Source organism: Meleagris gallopavo, chromosome 1 (assembly GCF_000146605.3).
Source record: "Meleagris gallopavo isolate NT-WF06-2002-E0010 breed Aviagen turkey brand Nicholas breeding stock chromosome 1, Turkey_5.1, whole genome shotgun sequence".
NCBI lineage: Eukaryota > Metazoa > Chordata > Aves > Galliformes > Phasianidae > Meleagris > Meleagris gallopavo.
In genome coordinates this window covers 111747689-111769213 of record NC_015011.2, presented here as the reverse complement: position 1 = coordinate 111769213, position 21525 = coordinate 111747689, and the positions used below count along the sequence as shown (strand labels likewise).

Below are 21525 nucleotides of genomic sequence, written 5' to 3'. Positions count from 1 at the left end.
TATTATAAAACAAACTTAGTAAATTTATGTCCAAAATAATCTTTAAGTGTGCAGATTCATACTGCAGAAAAATGAAAATACAGATGGCTTTAAACTGGAATATGTCCTTAATTTTACATGGCATATTATGTATTTGTCACACTTTATTCTGGAAATATGAAGCATTTGATACTTACAGCAAAATACAAGAAAAGACATTATATGAAAACAAAATGAGATTTGTTTGCTCCTCTTGGATACATAAATTTAACTCAATTTGTTTTACATGTTATTCTTTACTTACTGCACTGTTAGAAGAGATTTGAAGCAGAATTTGTTTGTTAGCAGTTCATATTAAAATCAGATAGATCTGACTAACGTCTATGTACTCTGTAGATCATGATGATAGAAAAAAACTAATTTAACTGCAGTATTTTGGCCCTCTATATCACGCCGAATAGTTCTCAAATACAGAAAGATAAAAAATAAATTAACATACAAAATAAACAAACAAACCGACAACTGAGAAAGAAGCAAATGCAAATGCAAATGCAAAAAGAAAAAAAAAAGGGACAGAGTAGTAATCAAGAAGGTATCAAGAAGGTTGCTTCTCTCTGACACAAGAGACTGTGTGGGGTAGATGGATAGTCTTCCTTAAAGGTTTGCTCTTAGTTTATTTCAATAACTTTTTGGGCTACTGTGAATACAGTTCCCTTCTGACTCATAAAAATACTCTCTCTGTACACAGCTCTTGATGTATGGTAGCAATTACACTCTACAGTCCCTCGAATTTCTGAGCCTCTGAATGTACCTTGTGCCTCTGTACGGTAGTGAAGTATCTCTCCAGTCTCCCCCTGTTGACTGCTTTCAAAGGAAGTTGCAACTTCCCCTTCTCTCCAGAAGGTTCTCTTTCACAGTTTATTTTTTTAAAGAGGTCTATCACAACTTTAGAAGTGAACAATATTTTTCTGCAGACCATTGCTACTAGGGCAATAGAAACTCATTTTCAAATTCAGTCATCCTATCCCACCAAAGAATATTTATGTATGCTTGTCTAGGAAACTTTTTTCAAAACTGACAAGCCATTTTGTTTCTATGCTTTTCATGAATTTGAGAGTGACTGATTTTCACTGGAAGTCATAACACTTTTAACACTTCAATACTCAGAAGTAAATTGATGCACACGCACTAAGGCAGAAACCCAACAGAACCATCTAGCAAATACTGAAAAGAAATACTGCCCGTCTCAGTTCCAAAGATAACATAATCAGAAGCAGCAACTGAGAAAATCTAACACAACAGTTCGTGGAGGTAAAAACAAAATAAGGATTTTATTAAGGAACAGAGACTTACCTCATTGGTTTGTTAGGTGCAAATACTATATTGAAGATCAGTGTTATAATTCCAGATTCTGTATCCTGTTCCCTTTGAATCAGATGCATACCAACTAAAGGTTCAAGCTGAGATTTAATTTCATTTGATTGATACTGTAATTCATACAGAAATTGCTCTGCTGCAGAGAAACCTAAATGATACGAGGGAAAATGATCAATCTGTGTGCACTCAAACTTCACACAGTTGGACAGATTGTAGTTACAACTTGGCCTTTTGTTATTAAAAATGACAAATAAGTGAAAGTAGTAATTACTCAGAACCTGACTGATGTGCTTCTGACTGCATAATAAAATTTTGCCATGTCATATAGCAAGCTGTATAGGATCTGGAAAAAGAAGCTGGAAAACTAAAGAGAAGTAAACAATGAAAGCAACATTATCCTGGCTACCACTTCTGTATTACAGTGAGGTACTCCTATTTTAGCAGGCAGATATAAATCACACGAATTTGGTACTATTTTCAAACAATGTCATTGAGATAATCTCAAAAAGAAGAAAATTCTCAATAAGAATGTCTGTGCCACTAATGGCTGCCAATATGATAAACATGGTACAGAAAAACAGCAAAGATGCCACTACCAGCCTCTACTCTTATTCCCTGTGCCAGCTATGAAAAATAGTTATGCATAATAATAAACAACTAAGCTTCTTTAATCAAACACCTCTTTCAGATGCAATAAAGAAAACTGATATTTAGTATAGAATACTAATTTGTGCACAGAAGGAAACATTACTATGAAAAAAAGAACCTCAGATTTCTAATCTATTTAAAATTTGTACAGGTTCTATGGATAAAAATCTTTTAACACTATCATTATATTTTACGGAATATTTCATTTTATTTTGATTACATATTTCAGGGCCTATTTTGAATGTACACAGCTTAGTAGAATGGGCTGAGCAAAACTCTTGCTTATGAATTGCTGTATAGGACGGCTTACAGCTAGCTCCAAAGTTGATTCTCGAGGCCTTCCAATTTGAAATTCTAAAATGTCAACAACATGCATCCTAAAGTAACTGGCTGATGTGGTTGCCAAGCCACTTTCCATCAAATTTGAAAAGTCATGGCAGTAAGGAGAAGTCTCCAGGGACTGGAAAAAGGGAAACAACTCCCATTTTCAAGAAAGAAGGAAAGGAAAACTCAAGAAACTACAGGCCAGAGAGTCTCATGTCCATGCCTGGAAAGACCATGGAGTAGATCCTGAGAGATGTTAGTGTACATGTGAGACGAGAAGGTGATCTGAGACAACCAGTGCAGCTTCACAAGGGCAGATTGCACCTAACAAATCTGGTGGTCTACAATGGAGAGATGGCATTGGTGGACAAAGGAAGGAGAATGGATTTCACCTACCTGGACTCATGCAATGCCTTTGACATTGTTGTACATCACATTCTTCTCTCTGAATTGGACAGAGATGGATTTGAAGAGTGAACTATTTAGTGGATAAAGAGTTGGTTGTACAGACACAGCCAGAGGATTGTAGTCTGTGGCTCTATGTTCAAGTGGAGGCCATCACAAGTGGTGTCTCACAGGGGCCTGTTCTGGGTCTAGTGTTCTTCAACATTTTTAGCAATGACACAGAGGTACTGAGTGTATCCCCAGCAAGTCTGCTGATAACACCAAGCTGAATAGTGCAGTTCATATAACAGAAGGAAGAGACGTCAACCACAGGGACATAAGCAGGCTTGAAAAGTGGGCTATATGAACGAAATGAGGTTCAGCTTGGAGAAGAGAAGGCTCCAGGAAAAACTCATTGCAGCCTTCCAGTACAGGGGAGCTTATAAACATGAAGGGAGACTTTTATACTGGCAGATAGTGACAAGACAAGGCGGAAAGTCTTTAAACAAACAAGAGAGGAGATTCAGGTTAGATGCTAGGAGGAATTCTGTGCTCAGCAGGTGGTGAGGCCCTGGCATAGATGTCCAGAGAAGCTGCAGTGCCCCATCTCTGGAAGCACTCAAGGCCAGGTAGGATGGGGCCCTGGGCAGCCTGATCTGATGGGGGGCAGCCCTACCCATGGCAGGTATTGGGGCTGGGTGGGCCCTCTAACTTGAACCATTCTGTGATTCTATAATTCTAAGACTTACTGCTTGATCTAAAAGTTTCACAGATGTAAGCAAATTACTAACAGCATAAAGGATTAGCGGTTGCAGTACATACTGAGTACTGAATATACAGGATTCCCCTGTATGAATCCATCTGTTACAAGAGTACTTTATAGCAATAAAAGTTCTTGTTATGATGGAAATAAATATGAATGTTTTTCTTATAGTTTATAACATTCCTGGGATCATCCTATATTATTCCATTTGTTGTTTATCTTTTTGAAAAATATGTTTATACCATGCATTCAAATTTCAGGACAGCCCAAGGGTTATAGTAGTCATGCTAGACAAATGTCAAAACACAAAGATTTTGACATAAAAATTAATTTTTATGGGAGAGAAAAGATGACAGTTTGGAGCGTTCTACAGTTGGAAAATTATAGCTGTTGAGTAGATGGATCTTCCAGCACTTATCACACAGTATAGCTCAGGAAAAAAGTATATTTTATACTTTAAATACTAGGAAGAAAATGTGAACTGTATGATGGTTTTAGCATTCAAAGATAATTATGCATAGCACCTTTTAGTCATTTGTAATTAAGTATTTCTATTTTTTCTGCTCCAGTTTATTTTCTCATCTGTTATGTGCCCATGTCAAGCATTTAAAGTATTTTAATATTTACAACATCTAAGAAAAAATTGTGAATGTATAGTTTCAGTATTTGAAAATTTTGAAACAGCACAGATCTAGTTTAGATTTAGGCTATTTAAAACAGAAAAATGTAATTAGATTTTCATCAGCTGCAAACTCTGAAACCTACCAATTATCATACTCTCAGAAACCCCTGTGAATGAGTTACATTTCATTCGAGAGAATTCCATAATACTAATGCTGCCTACACAAACATGCAGCAACTAGAGGCAAAAAAAAAAAAAAAAAAACTGTGACTCATGGCTAATTCAAATACCTGGAAGATGTAACATGCTATTTATATACAAGCTGGTTATGGAAATTACTTCCTCATCTATCCCAAAAGATATTATATATCATTCCAGTAAAAAAAAAATATTTAAAAAATACCAAAAAAAAAAAAAGAGTAAGAATATGGCTTTGAATAATTATTCCAAGATTAACTTCTTAAAGTATTATAAATGCTTTGTTTTGAAAGGCAATTAATCTCAATTTTTAGTTGTTTTGCTTTTTATAAATAAAGATTTCCAAAAGGTAGTGTGTATTAGGCAACATTTGCAGCTCTATTAGAATTACAGAAGTAGATATGTTTGAAAACCAGTAGATTTTTAAACTATATAGTTCCATGATTTGCCTGTAACTTGTAAGTGCTAGGCATGCAAGAGACAGTGTTGGGGATTTTTTAAATTAACCTCTAAGAAGAGGAAATGAAATAGACTGCTTGTTTTTTATTTTCTGACTCTTTAAGAATGGTAGTGTGGAAAACAAGAATTTTACACTGAACATACAATCCTGAAAAACCTGAATCCCTTCTGGAATCTGAATCCTCACTACTATTATGATTCAATGTAAAACTAATAGATATATTTCAGATATCTAAAAATAAAAAGCCTAGTATGCTCATTTAATAAGAACCTTAGTAACTGAACTTACATTTCAGTTACTTAGGCATTGATGTCCCTAATATCTGTAACAGATTCCATGAAAGGCTCACAGGATATTTCTGACCTGGAATAGAGTTTCACCATGTCATTAGAGAAACTTTTCATACCTCCCTCTTATTCCTGAGAATGTGAGCAAGTGTTTGATCTCATTGGAGACAGTTCATTCTACAATGCATTTTCTGATTATATAAAGGCATTGTGCTGTGAGGCTACAGTCTTTTGTGGATATCTAAAGGAGATATAGCTACCTGAGCTCTTTGCAAATAATGGTTAACCTGCAGTAGACTTGTTAAAAAAATTACAAGGCAGAGGAGCATCCTAAGGAACCCCCATGAGACAGAAGGAAATTAAAAGGGTGAGGGATAAAGATTCATACTGAAAAAAATGATTGCTTCTGACATCGTGGGCCTACATAATAACATAGGAGGTATTACCCTCATATTTTTGCTTCAGAGATTTGTTAGGGCAGATTAGAAACTCAGCTTCTGTTTGTTTTCCCTCCCCCTTCCCTTCCTGGTTATACATGAGTTTAAAAAAAAGGAAGAAAAAAAAAAGTAACACCAGGAAGAATTGAATTATTTCTCATTTCATATTGGAGTTACTGTTTTTGCACTTCTGTAAGGATGAATGAGTATTTTCAAAATATTTTGTAATTGGTCTGGTTTGCTGCAAACATTAAATATTTTAACTGAGTATGATTTTACCTTAGTGTTAGAGAGGAATTTTAATTTGCATGATGACTCCCATTCTTAAAATTCAAAAATTTGAACATTTCATTAAAAAAGTTTGAAGTTGCTTGACCATAATTTACAAGTTCCTTTTTAATCAGAGCTTTTTCTTATTTTTCTAGCTATACTAAACAATAAGGTGTGTTTCTTGTGTGAGAGAAAACATGCTGTTTTTTTAAATACCTGTGTACTATTTTAGTTATTTTTCATTGCTTCTGATGTACAAAAAACATTTAGAAAATCTAACGTTTGTAAATACAAATATGTATTTCATTTTTCTTGCTTTACAATCAAATGATAATTTTCTGGAAGGGATTGCTTGATCAGATAGATACTTCAATTAAATTTGCAAGCACTCACTACAGTTGTTATTTCCTCCAGGTATTACATTTTCACTCAAGAAATCTCACATAGTACTATATTCTACACATTAACAACTCACACTGATCCTCTGAAATTTAAGTTGGTGTATGTAAGGATAGGAGGCAGTAGACATAGCTGCTTAACCAGCTTCAGATCACCCAAGAAAGATATTACCACAGTCCAGTAACAAAGAAGTAGCTCGCCCCTTTCAAAGGTTCAGGATTCACTAGAAACTCCCAGAGGAGACCCAAGGTCTACCCCTTTCAGTTGCACAGGTGAGTTGCATGCGCCTGTGCTCCCACGGCTGGCTATGCCCCTTCACCAGATGCTCAATGACTGGTTCAGACTGTGACCTAACAGTTCCCCCATACAGTGACCCAATACTTCTATTTCAGAAAGAAAAAAAAACGCATCAAATCTTGTCTGTTTCACACATAAGTAAATAAACAAAAATTACATAGTTCATAAAATAACTATACTTCCATTTCTAATCCACTAATCTGTTCTTCAATTAGTTCCCTGTTTTCCAGAGGGAGTTGTCATCCTTAGCAACAAGGTAATCAGTAACTCTCCCTGTCACGTGGTTGTTCACCTTCTCATCAACCTTTTCATTTTGCTTTTACTAACAGCTTTCTCCAATCTAGTAATCCAGAACAAACATTTTGTCTTTCTTTCCTATACTTCTTACAGAGTGAAGAAATCAGTGTATAATCTCATTCATAAAACTCATTTATATAATTCCTTCAGCCCCTAGCACCATTTCAGAAATAATTCCACAATGATTCTGATGATAGAGAGAAGGCTTAAGTTATATATAAAGCCATTTTCACTATTATTATCTTCTTCATATTGCTTTCCAAATTCATTTCCCACATGTTATCAGCAATTATACTAAAAACAGTCTAGATGATAGATAGGTCTATGAGGGTATTTTCTCTCAACCTATACTGGTATTTTTCTACATTACACTGATAGATTTATTTGATAATAGCAAATTTTGTTGAAATGATTTCAGGTGAGCTTCTTGATCCAGACCTGTCACATCAGAATGGCATTTACTGGAATCTATAGCACTAGCTAACATGCAATCTTGTTACATTGGAGAACAGTTTTTAATATGCTTGAAGGTGTTCCTCCTCCATCTCAAAGAGCTGGTTCAGTGAAAGTGAAGAAAATAAAAGTGAAGAAAATAGATTTCTGTAAATCCTAAATGAGATTCAGTACTTCAGGAGGTTTTGCATGCTAGATAATTGTCATAAAACTGTAGAGAATACCTACATATATATATATATATATATATATATTTCTGTTTTTCAGATGGTGGAACAAAGAGTACTCTCCATAAAATGTATTTGACCACTAGGTGCAAGTAAGCTGTTCATCTGTTTACTGGTCAGTATAGCTGCAAAACTTGCAATAACACAAAAAACACATCTGCACCACCCTCAGAAGCCTGGACAATACTGTTCACCAGAAACTAACTCACAAGAAACTTTCCCAGAAATAACCCAGGAACAAGGAACAAAGATTAGACATTAATCTATGAGTACTATGAATTAATAAACATCAGGAAAGTTAATTATAAACACTTAAGCTCTGATTGGCTGGCTCGTGATAAACTTAAGTAGGTGTGTTTCCTCAGAAGATACTCTCATTGTATATTCCATATGCTCTCAACATATTGAAGTTTGGTTGCTTAGAAATGTGTGACTTTCAGTAAAATTTCTATAACTGATATCTGGTAAATGTTTGATGCTTTTTTTTTTTTCTTTTTACAATGCTATGGAAAATGGAGCTGTATTTTCCATTGAATATTTAGAGTAGGCAAGAAAAGCTACTTTATTAGACTTAAAAAGAAGAATTTCTACACTTGTATGAATGAACTTACATCTTAAATAATGCTTACTGAAAATAGTAACATTACACCTATATTTTAGAAAAAAAGTTAAAATACCTATAAACACATATATTTAATACAATTGAAATTGAAAATATTGACCTTATATTGCTTGATATCTGCAACACTGCTGACTTTCAAACAGCAAATCAAGTAATTTTAACTTCACAGTGTTCAGATTGTTCCGTCTTTCTGAAGAAATTATTTTCTATTTCAAATGATATCTTCTGGAATGGGTGAAATTTAATTCCTTTAACATAAGGTATATTCTTGAAAATTTTTCACTTCCCAAGAACCACCCAGACAATTTGAATACTGAACTGCAGTAGTAGCTGATTAAATCTGATCTGCCAGTAATTATCCTCATTTATATCTGGATATAAAAATTGTTTACTACATATAAACCTTGATAAATCACTCTTTCAGAAAAGACAAAAAAGAAAAATATATATACTTTGCCTGTTATCTTAAGAGTTTACCCTTTTGCTTACCTTACTACTGGCAGACTACTGCAGAAAACTCAGATAATTACTTAAATCCAATTCCTAATAGGCATTAAATTCATATAGCAATAATGACATTAAAATGTCATTGAAAATCATCTGTTATAAATGATCTTACAGCCTATGTTGTCAAGCATTTTATTACCAGACTACTTGCTTGAAAAGATGCAGTGATGTCCCAAATCAATGTATTGCAGTATGTGCAGAAGCCAGTGTTATAAACATGAAATATTGGTCCCATTAATAAAACAAGCACTACACATCATGAATCTGCAAGTCTTTTAAAAAGTTGTCTCAACTTCTTGAATATATGTTATTCTTGTCAATTCAGAGGCCACTATTTTGGAAATGCACCTTACAGTGCATATACTCTTGAGAAAGATGGAACGGTTTGAACTCCCTTCCCTTCATTTACAGCTATGTTAAATTCTATTTAGAATGTCTCATATCACACACCATAATTCTGAAATAACATTTTTCATAAAATAAACAGGATTACTCTGAACCAAAAAACAAATGTAGGTTAAGACTGAAAAGTGCAATAATTATTGAAAATATCATATGCATAATTCATCATTGTAAATATGAGTTAATACACACATATGAACAGAAATAACAGGAATGCAGCAGTAGCTAGCATTCTTTTCTATGCTTATACTTCATACCATCCTCTTTCAAAAAGAGGTATGATATGAGAAGCTGGCATATCTCTGAAGAAATCGATTTGCACTGTGTCCTCAGCTGATTAACAGTAAGTGGAAGGTATCTTTTTATAAAGCTTTAATGATTCTTTCGAACAGGGCCTCTTTCTTCAATCCTTTTTGCTGCAGATATTGGCCTGCTGGTGGGAATACATCTTACAAATAGGGACAGCCTGCAGATAAATAGTGCCTTGCAATGCTTACACCAACATATTTTTGCTGGCTTTAGATACTGTGAAGGCTACTGCTTTTTAAGAAGAGATGGTATGTGTACAAGACTCCCATCCAAGACAGATGCAAAAAAACAGAAGGTTCAAATGTGGCTCCAACTCCATCTACATACTCTTATATGAATGCCTTGTATTTGTTACATGTAAGAAATATGGACTGAGATTAAAAAAAAAATAATAATCCACAACTACTGGCATAGCATTTCTATATTAAGTCAAATATTTACCATATGTGCAATGTTATTAAAATAACACAATATCTAAGGTATTTATTCTTACCATCAGTGTCTTGAGCAACTTCTTGGATGTTGGATGGTTTATTTCCATTGACCTTTTCAGAATTTCTTGTGGTAGACATGGCAGTTGCATCAGGAACGCCACCAGTTAGCAGCACTTCAACTTTTTTTTCTACTCTCTCCCTGGCTCGACAACGTACCACAGCTACAGAAAAGCAAGAATCTGTTATTTGTGAAGTATCAGCAACTTGATTTAAACAAAATAATTGAACACAGAAGTGAAATGTTCTTGGAGAATGATGGAATTTCAGTAAAAGCTGAGACTACTAGAAGCTTTTTCCCTTCTCAGAGTTGGTTCAGACAGAACAGCACTTGCTAATTTTGCTTTTTCCTTCAATCATGAAATATTTCTTCATTGTGGTTCCTTTGCAATATATTTTGATATACATACCAATGAGAAAGGAAGACTAAAATGAAAACAAAGAAGGAATTTAAAAGTTAAATGAAACAATATTATTTCCTGCTTTTGTTAATGTAAGAACAGCAGCGTTCAAAATTCAGCTTGTAAAGAACCATGACAGAATCTTGGTATGAGTTTCTCTTTGAAGCATGATGGACCTTTTTCCAATCCAGTTAATGATTATAATCTATTTATTCTATAATATGTCTTTTTTCATTAGAAGTAGCTGTGTTTCATCTTACGTACTAAATTTTGTAAAGCTTACTTTAATAGTTATTCTTGATGCTTCTTTCAATTCTCAGTGGCACAGAAAGGAGAAAATCAGATTCAAGAACTGAAGAAAAATAATATTTTCCTCCAAAAAAACTTCAGAATTTTCCAGAGGTATTAAGATCAACATAAAAAGAACAGCTGATGACAAACTTCGAGTTTCAAGGTCTAAATTTTATTTTCTTCAGAGTTATAGCTATGAAAGCAGTACAATTCTTTTTATATTATTAAAAAGCTGGATTTTTTTCTGGCTACAAGGTGGTACACAATGACTCATTGTCCCTAATTTTTATGTAAGGAAGAAAAAGTTCAGAATTAGTAGTTTATCTAAAACAATCAACATAATTATATCCAGCAATTCTTTAAAAAGTAACTCTGAACTTCACATCACAATTTTATGATAAATAATTCAGAAATAACTCTTGTTAACTTATAATATGTCGTGTTTAAAAAGGAGCAACAAATCTCTTACTCCAGGACACTGTTTATTTAGCTTCAACTTGTGATTAGGGAGTTTGTTTCACTACCATTAATTTGAAAATACATTATTGCATATTTTATTCAAGTAATTTCCTTCCTTTAGAAAACAAAACAAAACAAAACTTTAAAAGACCTTTTATTGGTCTTTTTTCTGATTGATGGGGTTTAAATGAGATCTGTAGGATTCTTCTAAACGGCTCCATGAGGGAGAGCTAGAGAAAGAATTTTAAATGCACCTTTTATTCTGAGATGCACTTATATTTATGAATAAGCATACACTCCTGTTTACCAGATATCTCATATTGCTCTCTAAACATTTTATCTACATCAGACTCTCTTTCACAGCTCATCTTACTACCAGAAAAGATTACACACTTCCTTTTTCATAACTAAGTAATATTTATGGATAAAAATCACCTCCCTGTGGGATCTGGCTTGACAAGTACCTGAGCAACACAATCTACTGATACCTGCTTTGAGTAGAGTGTTGGATTAAACAACCTCTGGTGGCACTTTCCAATCTAAATAATTCTATGCTTCTTTGACTTCGCAAGAAATAGAAAAAGAAAAAAAAGCTATTGTTTTTCCATTTGTAATTTCCATTATTTAAACTAGCCAATGTGTGATCTACTGAACATTTGCTACATGGGTTGTGACCGCTGATAGTTTTAATTGGGCTCATGAGATACTAAGCCAAGTGACTTCTCTAAGTTTATAAAGATGCAAATAAGAATGACACAAAAGATGTACTGCCTAACGTTCTAGCAAAACAGCTTTGTTTTCTGTCATAACAGCTTGGAGCCTCCAGGCAATTTCAATAAATATATTCATTAAAAGAGATGACAACACAATTATGATCATTATTAAAAACACTGCCTTTAAAGAAAAGCAGGTTTCTTGTAAATTACAAACATTACAGCAGTATTTTTTAAGAAGTCAATTTATTACTGGAAGTCATAAGAATTCAGAATAAAGACAGGAATGGAACAGGTTTCTCACTCACAAATAGACATTTTAGGTCATTTTTCAAATGAAGTTCTAGTATTTCCTCAAGAAAAAAAGAAGTCAATAAATATGATGATAGCCAAAATAAATATACATTTAAAATGACTGCAATATTATCTAAACGCATTACAAACATTTACTGAACACAAACTACATAACTATTTACAAATAAATTACACTTTAGATTTACTTCTAGGAATTTAAAATTATTGAAGATGTGACATTCTTTAAATTTCTGATCTTATGTAACAGTGATGTTACTGAACCAATTCATGAATGCCAACAATTTTAAATTATTAATATTACGCCTAATGAGTACAAAAGACTGATCAAGAGATTTATTGCCAAGTCTACCAGTGAATTATGTAACTGTTTTAAACATGATAATAAACACATCAATAGTTTTATTGCAAAGGAGACTCGCTAAGAAAATAATTCTGGGCAACAGTCGCATGTTGCATGATAATATTCTTCTTCATTCCTTAAGATATTAAAGTGGAAATTAGGGAGATGAAAGGTCTAATTAATACGACATCTCTGTTATTTGTCAGAAAGTAAAATGTCTTTAAGCAAATTAAATTAAACACAGTAAAAACATCTATTTCTGGTGTTTTCCATAAGTTATCCCTGTATTTTAACCTGTCTAATGCAAAAAGGTATTTTTTCCAGTCATCTAAAGAAAAGTTGATAAAAGAGAAGAAGAAAATTCTAAATTAGTATAAAACTGTCCCTTGTCTACACCTTGAGATGAAATTACAAGCTTTTGGTTTCAAAGGCAGTTCACAATTTATATGTTTCACAATTTATATATTTCACAATTGTGGGATTATCCATTTAAAAATTGGTGCATCAAATCAAGAAACACTTACTATTCCCAGAGTAAATAACAATAAATGTCCTATGAATATATCGGTCATCTTTTATTGAAAGTTTAGTTCTCAGGAGCAAGTGGAAAACCTACTGCTATTTACACCAATCTATATTCTAATTTTGCTTAAAGAGTAAACTGCAAAACAGTGGACATCAAACCTGTAATCTCTCTTGATGGGTATCTTGGGCAGATAAGTAGAAAACGACCCTTGTGTCAGACTTGTTTGGTTTACAGTTCTCTAACTTAGCATTAACTGGGATAGCAAAGGGCAGAAGCCTTGAGAATGCCATCTACTCCTGGCTCCTTTTAGCCACAATAAAAACAAAATAAATCTTTTTTACTTCATAGGCTGGGAAAGGAGATTTCATTTTTCAAATCTGCTCTTTTTTAAGAATTTGGTAAAGTACTACTGCAAATTCTCATGATCAAATTTGTGTGATAACACAAATTAGCTTCCTTGTATTTATTGTTCGAGCTTTTTATTAATTACCTACCTGGCACTAATTTCTGATGTGGCGCTTCAGGTATTCCATGAATTGGATAGGTCCAGAGTATTCCCTGAATACCCCCATCCTCTGATACAGTAACGCTATTTGGAGAATAAGTGAACAGTATCAGTATGGAAAATACGAACGACTATCATCGTAATACTATCATCATGATTGACCATTGAGAATTTTTTTCTCCGAAGCAATCTAGAGTTAAGAGATGCTGCATGCGTCAGACTCCTTTTTATCGTAAGCTGTAAGCAATAAGCTAAACATATCTTAGAAAAATATGGAATAAGATACAATTATTTCAGAAAAGTCATAACTTACATCCACATACTTCAGTGTCTTTGATTATGTTAGTATCTGAGTATATGATCTCTTATGCCATATTATCTATGCTGATGCAAAGTTTATGCATTACATAAACGTGTCCATGGGAGAACAACTATTAGTGAAAAATTAGAGGCCTCTAAGAGCTTTCCTTTGCTCAATATCCATAACTACACTCACAGCTAGTACTTTGTATTTTGTAAAGTACAGACTTTACAGGATACATTAAAAGCTCATCTTGGATGCCTATTGCCCTCAAAATCAGATACTTGACTCCCCTTTGGGAGCTACGCACAAATATCTGAAAGAGAAAATGATGACAGGATTGAGTATCTTCAACTGTTGGTTTTTTTTTGCTTCCTATTAGAATAAATTACCTCTTTAAGTCTTTATTTAATTCAGCAGAATCCTCATAAGGCCAGTTCTCACCATTTTCCCTCATTACATGAATTACCATCACAGCCTCATACATTATCATTGTATCTGGCATGAATAACACTGGGATGCTCAGTTTTTCTTTTGGAGCTAACCGGTTTCCTGTAGAACAGAATAGATTGTTATGGTATTTTGGAAATTTTGAAAATATTTAAATCCCTTTATTCACATATTTGCTTTTATTTTCTTTTAGATACAGTATTTAATGTTTCAGAGTAATGTTTTATTCTCCCTGTGACAGTAAATTGCATTTTAAACTCCTCTTGCTACAGTCAAATCTCATCTTAAAGTATCATTTGTGGTCTGTCCTGAAAGAAGGTACTTTTTGATTCCATGTCGTAAAGAAAAGATTTCACATAAATTGTAGTATGGCTTTAAAAAAAGAAACAAAGCACAACAAAAACAAAACCCTTTAGACTTCTACTTACTGATAAAACTTTGAAAAGAGACCCAAGAAAACTCTGAAGGCTCAAAACAAAACAAGCAGGATAAAGTGAACTTCTAAATTTAATATTCAGAGACTATACGTATCATATGTAAATAAATGTCACTATTTATTAGGGTCTAAATCATGTTTTTTTGAACATTGGTGGGTTGCAATGTAGGCGCATAACACTGTATTTAAAGAAAGATGAATCCAAAAGTAATTTTAGGACATAATTAAAATACATTTGAAAGAGCTGATATTATGCAGTAGAAGACATAGATATTCTGTACTATTTTTCATTTGACTGACATCTCTTAAAATGAAAAACAAACAAACAAAAAAAAACATGTATGCCATATATAAAAGTGGCCTGATACATTCCATAATAAAAAAAAAAACATTTTCCAATGGCTTCCCAGTCTTCCAAGTGTCAGAATACCAAATTCAGGGTATGTTGCAGTAATAAAGTTATAGATAAATCACATAAATTAGAACAAGAATATAATATAGTCTTTTCATTATCAATCTGTTAAACAATTCTTGAAATTTCATGGAACTGACATCTCCAGGTTAGAGATTCAGCTTTTGTCTTTCTGTAGAGAAAGCTTTTAGTTATGAGTAAATCTCACAACTAAGATATAGGTTCTAAATATTTGAGTTCATTTTTTCATGTCTACAACAATGTACACATGGTAAAAGAGGAATATCTGTATTGTTCCCTGGGTGTGACTGAATCTACAGAAGTTAGAATGTATGGGTAAAGCATTGCTCTACCCGTGGTTGCTTCCTCTGATAAACAAAGACTGCTGTGTTCTCAAAAAATGTTGGCAGGGAAACTTTTATGTTTCCCTTCCTATAGATAGAGAGGCTTAAAGTGAAGATCCCTGCATACACATTTATTCCATTGCAATCATGTGCAACTTTATTGTGGATTTTGTCCATTCCTTTCCTGGATTTTTTCGCTTTTATTCATTGTAGTCATTGTGGCAGGCTGCCCCTCACGCTGCAAAAAGGCTGTATCAGGCAGAGAAAGCAGCTTCTCTCTTCCCTCAAAAGCACAAGAGTAGCTTTAATTTGCCTCAAACTGCTTTCCCCCTACCTTTTGCTATGCATGTAGGAAAACACTTTCTCAGCTCTTTCAGCAAGACTATACCTACTAAAACAGAAGACATTAATATACATTTATATAATTTCAGTAGAAATCAGGAAGACCAACCAAGTAGATCCTATTTGTCTGTGAACTTCATGTATTCAGTCTAGGGTTACCAAGAAAGTATTCCCTCTACAGTGGTGCCTATAAATTGCAAGCAAAAAATTGCTGTTGCATCAGCATCACAATAATTAGAAAATATACAAGGAGGAGCTGCTCAAGCTAATTTTTGGTCTGTAGTGTTGTGCCAGGATAGTTTGCAACTTTAAATAAATAAAATAACAATAATAAAAAATCTTTCAGAGGGTTTAAAGTAGAACGGGGTCTTACTAATACCATTTGCAACTATTTTAACATGACAAATAGAACAGACTGTAAAATGATATTTTGCTGCATTACATATATATCACGTATACTGTCTGAACAGCAGCTTAATTATACCTGTTACAGGATGCAGTGATATTTTAACAGTAAATTTTAATACAGAACACATATGGTATCATTCTGGGTCATTCTAGCAGAAAATTAGTTATTAAACATCATGAAAAGACAAATTTTCATGTAAGTGTTGAAATGGAATGTGTTCACATTTTTAATAAACATTCTTCTTATTAGAAGCTGTTCATAATGACAGTAATTTTTATATTACTGGGCTTGCCTGCAGCTGTCAAATAACCAACTGATTACTAACTGCTAGTAAAGATTTATTTCCTTATGATTTTGCATAGTTAATAAGATAAATGAAATAGGCCTAATTGCAAGAGCCACATATTTCTTCATGCTTCTCTTTTTTCTCATTCCCATTTAGAAAACATGGATGAGCAGCTGCTGAATATGGGCAATTTTAGTACAAATCAGCATCACTAGGTCACTCCACAAACTCTTCATAATAAATTCACAGCAAGACACTTTTTCTGAATAAAGCCACAACACATTTGTTAAAAAGCTTTGAGCCTGATTTTTATAACACCTTTGTTCTATGCTACAGGCCCTTAGGAAACTGCCAGAGTTATCAGCATAAGCTCAGCTGACCCTTTATGAGACTGAAGTCATCTGATTCAAACCAAGCATTACAATTAGAGTTAACTACCCTATAGAAAAGCACATCTCCCACTTTTCTTCATTTGCTAGCCTGCTTTTTAAGCCTTGCCTCTCACCTCTCCAAAGGGACAGTGGAGAACACTGACTCTGTAAAAGAATCCTTGGACCTGACTTCTGAAGCTTAAGGCTAGAACTCTAAATTAGATACTTAAATCAAAATAAGTGTAATTTAAATTCTCTGCTTCACTTCTATGGAACACATCACTCAGATTGAGTTCTATGTAATTTTTGTGTCAGCCCTGGGAAGCATAACACTGTGAAGTACAAAATAATGAGGCAGTGGATCTGTAGCAGAGATTTTCTTTGCAAGGATTATAGATGGGTAAAAATGCATTTGTTGCCTCTATAGTAGCATGGGAAAATGTTTAAGAGCAAGCGTCCAACATAGTGCCACACTGATAAAACAGTGATTACGATGAGCGAAACATCCACAATATCTTTGAAGAGAGTCACCATCCTCTCATTTAACTTTATTCCAGTTCAAGTCATGCATTTTTCATATCAGTAATGTACTTGGATCACAAATTTTCTAGTTGTTGAAGGGACTATCTCCTTGATGCATTGCTGTTAAGCCTGTAACATCTCAGAGTACCTCCCATTTACAGTACCCAGAACAACAACAATCAGCTCAGCTCCCTCGAACTGAAAAAGAGAGATAAGGAAGAGCCCACTGTGTCTTCTGATGTGGAACCATTTAACAGTGGTTTCTTTTTTTCTCTCTTAAGCTTCTCCATGAAAATTACAAACATAGAATAATTCAAATTAAAACCACAGTTGGCCCCACTAAAATTAACACTAGTGACTAGTGTTAATCCAGTATAATTAGGTTTGTTTTCTACCATCAACCTCAGGATTTGGAAAGGGCAGCCTCCAGGATATTTGCAGACACTAAGGAAGAATTGTTATTTATTTCTTTAGGAACTCATCTTGAAAAGGAGGACTGATATCAGGCAGTAGAAAAAGAGATCACCAGCACTCCAATAAGTATCTGAAGTAAATAACAACAAAACAGGCCTATGTATTCTTCATTCATGTTCACTGCTTGAAGAGATAAAAGCTTGACTCACATATGAAGACAAAGATGTTTTCTATTGTAGCTCTTCCAAAGGTTCAATGCTGAATTCCAGGAGTTGCAGAAAGAATAGACAGCACTTCTACCTTAACTCTTACTAAGGATGGGAAGGCAGACTTGTTTTTGTTTTGCATCTTTTTTTTTTTTTAAACATCTCTTAAGAGGTGCTTGAAGTTTTGATTCACTTTTGGTAAAACATTATCACAGACATTTATTACAGGTTCTAATTAACAAACTGTGAGAATACAGTACTCTGTTAGTCTGCCTACATTAGTTTTATAATTAGTCAGTTTCAATTAGAAGAAGAATAAAATTTTCTGGATCAACAGCCATCAGTCAACAACCTCTATGTGTGAAGATACTCAAAGCCTGACTGACTGTCACCCTGGACAACTTTACCTCACCTTGCTTGAGCAATAGAGGGTATGGATGAGAGGCCCTTTGACCCCTAAATGATGTGACTGCGCAATTCTTTTTTATATATGTCTGAAGTTAACTGGGAAGATAATTGGTTGCTCAGCCTCTCAAGTAATCACAGACATGGAGAGCGAACAAAATTAAACTTGGTCTAACTTATGCTTTTTCATGGCACATATGTCATAGTAGAACTCCCATTTGCACCTTCTCTTGGGCAAAGAAGATGACTCGTAATGCAGTTCATTAGTTCAACCTCTATATATATGTAAAAAAAAAAGCATCTAAAATGATAACGATGCAATCTTATCCTGCTTTTTAATGGTTACACTATCATTTCTTCTTTCTTCAGTTCAATTCAGTTTAAGTAGACAAAATGAAAGAGATATTCCTTTCACAGATAGTCCACAGTGGTTGTACTTTTAGGACGAATCTGTTTCCTCAATTATGGATTATTTCGCCAAAAGTTAGAGTTGTCCTTTGCCCTGTATCTGAAAGTTTCAGAGAATCACAGAATGGCTGAAGTTAGAAGGACCTCTGGCAGACACATGCTCCAACCTGTTCAGGCAGGGCCACCCAGAACAGGTTGCCAAGGCACACATCCAGGCAGCATCTGAAGATCTCCAAGAAAGGAGACTTCTCCACCTCTCTAGCAACTCACAGCAGTGTATGCACAACATAGAAGTACTTCTTGATGTTCAGAGGGAACCTCCTATGTTCCAGTATGTGTCCATTGCCTGTTGGGCAACACTGAAGAGAGCATGGCTCCATCTTCCTTGCACCCTCTCATCAAGTATTTATAATCATTGACAATATCCCTCAAGTTCCTTTTTTGAAAACTGTAAGCCGTGAATATGCAACTCACACACTAATAAGCAATTTCACAAATGACTGGTTAAAATTTGAAAAGTTGCTTTGAGAAAGAAATGGCACAAATGAAAGGATGGATGTTTGAGTCTTTAATTAAAGGCTTCACATCATCACTATCATAAGCACACAATAAAATGTATTAGATACAGCATGTTTATAAGCTTTGTTTGTAATTCTATGAATCTTGTGTTAATACCACTTTGTACATTTCTGGCAGTCTTTCAGGCTTATTTTAGTAAGAGATTTAATTTAGAAGGATTTCTTCTGGTACTAAATAATGGATACAAGTTAAACATTTGCTATTTAGATTAAAATTAATTGATTGAGAACAGGGCTCAGTAATTAAATATGTTGTTTCATTTAATGTAATTTACTTTGCTTTTAAACAAAGCCTGTCTAAAAGGCTTAGCACAAAATTTCCGTTTTCATTTACAAAATTATCATTTTCTAACTAATAGTCTAGTATGCATTTGTGGACAAAACCATTATTTTGATAGAAATACCTACTGCATTTATCACAGATGTGCAGTATCATCTCGTCTTAAAAGGTTTAAGCACACCACGGGGAAAAATAATGGCTCCAAACACAGCAATTCATTTCTTCAGCATAACCAAAACAAGAAAAAATACACTTAAGGTCTTTAACTCTTGAGAACTTTGAAAAAATTTATGTAACAAAGATTGTGAAGACTGTGAAGATCATATATTCTTACTGAGGATAAATGAACAATCATTTTTTGTAAGATTCCCACTGTAAGATAATTGTGTAGTGTATTTCAAAAGAAAGTCTCCACCACTTCCACACATTTGATGGCTCGTTTTGGTAGAAGAAAGTGTCTTATTTAATGCATAGATTACATAACAGTTTAAAACCTAGCTTAGCCTAGAACATATAAGGATAAGCCTAGCTTATCTCCTAAACCCCAATAGACTAAACCTTTGGTTAGGTGTTACAGAGCTGCCAAATATTAAAACAAAACAAAAAAAAATCACATTCATGTCTGTGCCACATTCAAAAATATTTTTCATGCCTGCCAATATGTTCTGTACTCATACTGGCAGCATGGGATATCATTGCAATTTCTCACCACTGGCATTTTGATGATAGACTTTGTGAAATTCAGCCAGCAAATACATTAGAAAAGACACATGAACTGCAGGAGATGAGAACAGCAAGAAAGCAAAACTGAGAAGCAGTGCAGAACAGTATGTAAGATGCAAGTGAGAACAGGAAGATGATTGCAAAGATAGAGAATAGTTGGTAATACAACTTGGAAAAAAAAAACACAAAACATCTTAGGGACCAAAAGAAGGGTGACAGACATAGTGATTGCAAAATGATTCTACAGTGGTGAACAGAAGTGGAGACTGCATCATATGGAAGTCACTTAGCATAGGGAATGCCAAATAGGTAAGAGGAAAGATTGACATAATCAGGAATGAGTAGTAACAATCTTATAATTATTCTATGGCCTAGCATTTTTCCAATACTTTATGGCATACTGACAGTTCCACCTGCTTTTTCATTTTGGAAACAGAATCTTACATGCTCTGCACTAATAATGGGAAAACTATATCCCACTCTATCTCCTTCTTCCTTTGCAGCAGTGAATTAACAGTATTCCGTATTTAAGAAAGCACAGCCTACTAGCACTTAGCATCCTCCCAAAATCTTTCTAGTGCCTAGCCATAAAAAAACAAACAAAAAAAACCCACTAAGTTTTATCCTTTTGCTCTCAAAGAAAATTCACATTATCCTACAATAAAGTATTAGGCAAGTAAATAAAGAGTATGCCAGCTTCACATTTCCTTAATCTTCTCTAGACTCAAACTTACACAAAAATGTCTTCAGTCCATGGTTGAAAGAAAACAGCAATTGCTCCAGTTCAGGCATAATTCAATTTTAGACGTATGTCAAATATCTAATTATTTTTGACATATATATTTTCACTTTCATTTTAAATTATTCCTGGATATACATATCTCTTAATCCTATCTCTGAAGATGCAGTCAAATTCTGAAACTAGGGCAGATTTTAATCAGTATCTGGAAAGTACTGTAAAATTGGTAGTGACGTTGGTGCTGCTATATCCTACTTATCATATTCAACAAAACATTGTACTACCTACTACAGTTTCCAGGAGATGTATTGCAATTCATATAAAACTGGAAACAGATACAAGTCTCCAATTGACTCCTGTATGTGAATGAGATCCAGTGATTACTCAGCACTTCTGCTTTTTCCAAAATTGTTTTCTTGACATATTTTATACCCTTTGAAAACGCCAGTTTAGCTATTACTCTCCTCTGTGAGTTACACATGTATCTATTTCCTGAGTTATAAGTTTTCATATTCTTCATCATTCAAGGTTCACAGGTGTTTGTAGTAGGGCAGAATTGATCTCTATGCTGGTTTCTGCAGGTTTTTTTTTCAGTT

At 34.0% G+C, this 21525-nt stretch overlaps 1 protein-coding gene across 1 annotated transcript in view; it reads right to left on the bottom strand.

Annotated features, from left to right (window-relative positions):
- Window positions 1–21525, bottom strand: part of CFAP47 (cilia and flagella associated protein 47) — a 252655-nt gene that overhangs the window by 20566 nt on the left and 210564 nt on the right. The window contains 4 exon segments of the mRNA XM_031556783.1: window positions 1333–1504; window positions 9756–9917; window positions 13293–13387; window positions 13997–14156. Coding sequence (XP_031412643.1) covers window positions 1333–1504; window positions 9756–9917; window positions 13293–13387; window positions 13997–14156 — 589 coding nt within the window.